This window comes from Myotis davidii, unplaced genomic scaffold (assembly GCF_000327345.1).
Source record: "Myotis davidii unplaced genomic scaffold, ASM32734v1 scaffold1983, whole genome shotgun sequence".
Taxonomy (NCBI): Eukaryota; Metazoa; Chordata; class Mammalia; order Chiroptera; family Vespertilionidae; genus Myotis; species Myotis davidii.
The window spans coordinates 99,173-102,407 of NW_006293962.1; the positions used below are offsets into that span (position 1 = coordinate 99,173).

Sequence of the window (3,235 nt, forward strand, 5' to 3'; positions counted from 1 at the left end):
TCCTGCCCCTCCTCCCCTAACCCTGGGCCATTATGGGCAGTGGGGCAGTGGCTGGAATCTAAGCCCCCATATTTTGCTCCCCATTTCGTCTGAGCCCCCACCCCTTTAGTCTCTTTGCCCGCCCTCCCTTCACCCTCCTTCTTCTTCTTCTTCTTCTTCTTCTCTCTGTTCCCAATCTCCCTCCCCCACCCCTTCAGGCAGTTCTTAAAGTCTTAAAGGAGAAGGCCTGCAATCTTGGAAATTGGGAGAAATGGGGGGGGAGGGAGGAAATATTGTGTGTGTGTGTGTGTGTGTGTGTGTGTCCATGCACGAGTGTCTGTGTGTACCTGTGGATATGTGTTGACTGTACCTGTGTGTCAGAAGGCCTGTGTCAATTGTGTTGCTATTCCTGTTTCTGTCTCCACCTATGTGTCACCATCATGCTGCATGTGTCTGGATATTTACCTGAGTAAGTGTGTGTGACTATATTTTAGTAAGTCTCTGGCTGGGTGACACTCTCTGTCTCAGAATGTGACACTATATGAGGGGATCTCTGTGGGCTTGGAATGTATGTCTCTGTGAGTGAATATTGTAGTATTTATTGTCTGGCTTGGTATCTCTTACTTCCTCTTTGAGACTTTGTGAGTCTCAAAGTGTGAGTCTCTGAGACTGTGTTCCCCACACTCCACTGTTTATTTTCCACTGGATGAGCATCAACAATGCCTAGGGTGCTAGGCAGAAGGGTTTCTGCCTCAGTTCTGGCGTTCCATGTGACTCAGAGCTAGCTGACAGAGATGACCAAGGCTTAAGGATTTGGGAGCAGTTAGGGCTGAGGAGAAATGTACAGAAGGGCACAGGAGGTTCTGGGGACTTTGGGAAATGGCTGTCCTGCCCCTCTCCTTGCCCCTGCCCCTGCCCCTGCCCCTGCCCCGCCTGAGCATGAAGGGTATCTCTGTGGGACCCTTTGACTGCTGCTTTCCTTTCTTATGCCATAGAGTCTCAGAGTGAGGTTCACAATCCTGTCCCCTGAAGCAGAGGTCCTTGTGTGGGCTTTCCAGTCCCGGGGCTAGAGGGCGCAGTGTTCCTGCAGCATGCCCGGGAACCTAGCTCTATTTCCAGTTCTCACCTCTTCTACCACATGCTACTCTGGCTCCAGCTGGTCCTCGGGAGCTCCATTGGCTGAGGAGCTCAAGTTGGGGATTGGTAATTTGTAGTGGCAACTGCTGTCATTCTGTCAATCCCCTTGGGTTTTCCAACCATGGCCAGGCACATAGAATGGTTCCGATTGGCAGTGGAGATCATCTATGGGTCTCTCGACTTTTGGGCATGTGAAACCTCTCCTAACTAGGAGAATAGCCCAAGCCCAGCAGCACCCCCAAAACCCACTCCATAACCCTCCCCACTGTCTTGGATGACGAATACTTCCCTCTTTCCACAGGCCTGTCTGGCCCTGAGGGAGTCTTCTTTCTGAAGCTGTGGTGCTTGGATGACCTGCTCTCTACGTGGCCAGCACCTGTAGGTGTCCCTCAAGAGCTCAGTTTTGAGGTTCCAGTCAGTGTGGCCATGAAGGGGCTGCCTATTGGGCTGATGCTGTGACCCTGGAATCTGCCTTTCCTGACAGTCCCCCTGCCCGGAACATGTGGCTGTGGCTTGGCCTGCCCTGGCTGCCCCTGAGCCCCAAGCCCACAGTTGGCCGGAGCCTGTGCCTCACCCTGTGGTTCCTCGGCTTGGTGCTAAGGGCCAGTACACAGGCCCCAGCGCCCACAGTCAATACTCACTTTGGAAAGCTAAGGGGTGCCCGGGTACCATTGCCCAGTGAGATCCTGGGGCCTGTGGACCAATACCTGGGGGTGCCCTATGCAGCTCCTCCGATCGGCGAGAAACGCTTCCTGCCCCCTGAACCACCCCCATCCTGGTCGGGCATCCGGAACGCCACACACTTTCCCCCAGTGTGCCCCCAGAACATCCACACAGCTGTGCCCGAAGTCATGCTGCCTGTCTGGTTCACTGCCAACTTGGATATCGTCGCCACTTACATCCAAGAGCCCAATGAAGACTGCCTCTACCTGAATGTCTATGTGCCCACGGAGGATGGTGAGTGCTGTGGCCAGGCACTGTGCCCTCCCTGCCTTCTCCTGCCCTGTTGTGTTTGTGGCTTGCATGTGGTTGTGTGCCCTGCAGCATGCCTCTGTCTGTCTAACCATCACTCTGCTTGGCGTCCCCCTTCCTCCTCCCTGTTCTTTGCTCTCCCAGCATTGTCTGAGCTCCCCTGTGTGAGTGACACTGTTACCAGGAGGGGCCTGGCCAGGCCTGAGAGCTTTGACAAGTCTAGGGTCAGAGTGCTGGATGGGGGTTCCCTGGGGAAGTATGGGTCACTGCCAGCAGCTGCCCGCGGGAGGATGCTGGCCCCACCAGGCCTCCTGTTGCCATTCCACCTGCTTTGGAAGGTGGAAGTTGTGTGTAGCCAAAGGAGCTAGGTGTGAGGGGGGATCGGGGCAAGCCTGGTGGGCACTACTTAGGTGCCTCCTCTTTCACTAGCTGGTGCCTCCTCCCGCGGGGGTCACACTAAGGTAAGTGACAGAAACAAGGAGGTGGTGGGAGAGGCTCTCTGCCATGTGCCACCCGAGAGCAGCTCTTGGGGTCTGGGGGTGGAGGGTGCATGCCCCTTGGCAGAGGCCTCCTGTTATTTTTTAGTTTTTTATTCATTTTACAGTAAAGCGGATTTCCAAGGAATGCGCCCGAAAGCCCAACAAGAAAATTTGTAGGAAAGGAGGTAGGTAGCGAGCCCGCGGGGAGGGAGAGAGAGAAAGAGAGAGGGAGGGCTGCCTGCCCACCTGCACTTGCCCCTGAGGACCCTGCCTTCCTTCAAGTGGCCCAGGCTCAGGGGGCAGGTGGTGAGCAGGCATAGCTCCATCCAAGGGCCCTGGCCGCCTTTTCAAGGAGGATTTGGTGGCCTAAGGCAGATTCAGAGCAAAAGCAGCAACCACGTTTCTTCTGATCTTCTCAGACCTCAATTCCACTCTTAAGACAGAGCCAGTGGTTCTCTCTAGCCACCTCAGGAGAACTCAAGGCAGTCAAGGTGGAACCAGAGACCTTTTCCTGGTTAGGGAGCCACAGGCTCACCCCTCCAAGTTTGTTCCTGGATTGATAGTTTAGACCAGTGATGGCGAACCTTTTGAGCTTTGCATGTCAGCATTTTGAAAAACCCTAACTTAACTCTGGTGCCGCGTCACATATAGAATTTTTTTTGATATTT

At 54.5% G+C, this 3,235-nt stretch overlaps 1 protein-coding gene across 4 annotated transcripts in view; it reads left to right on the top strand.

The window, feature by feature from the left end:
• NLGN3 (neuroligin 3) overlaps positions 1–3,235 on the top strand; it is a 36,567-nt gene that overhangs the window by 11,289 nt on the left and 22,043 nt on the right. For 3 of the 4 annotated variants that reach the window (XM_015566683.1, XM_006767937.2, XM_006767938.2), the window contains exon 2: positions 1,418–2,073. In XM_015566683.1, coding sequence (XP_015422169.1) covers positions 1,617–2,073 — 457 coding nt within the window. In that variant the 5' untranslated portion in view covers positions 1,418–1,616. Of the gene's footprint in view, positions 1–1,417; positions 2,074–2,692; positions 2,753–3,235 lie in introns of all 4 variants that reach the window. The other variant, XM_006767936.2, reaches the window with a different exon arrangement.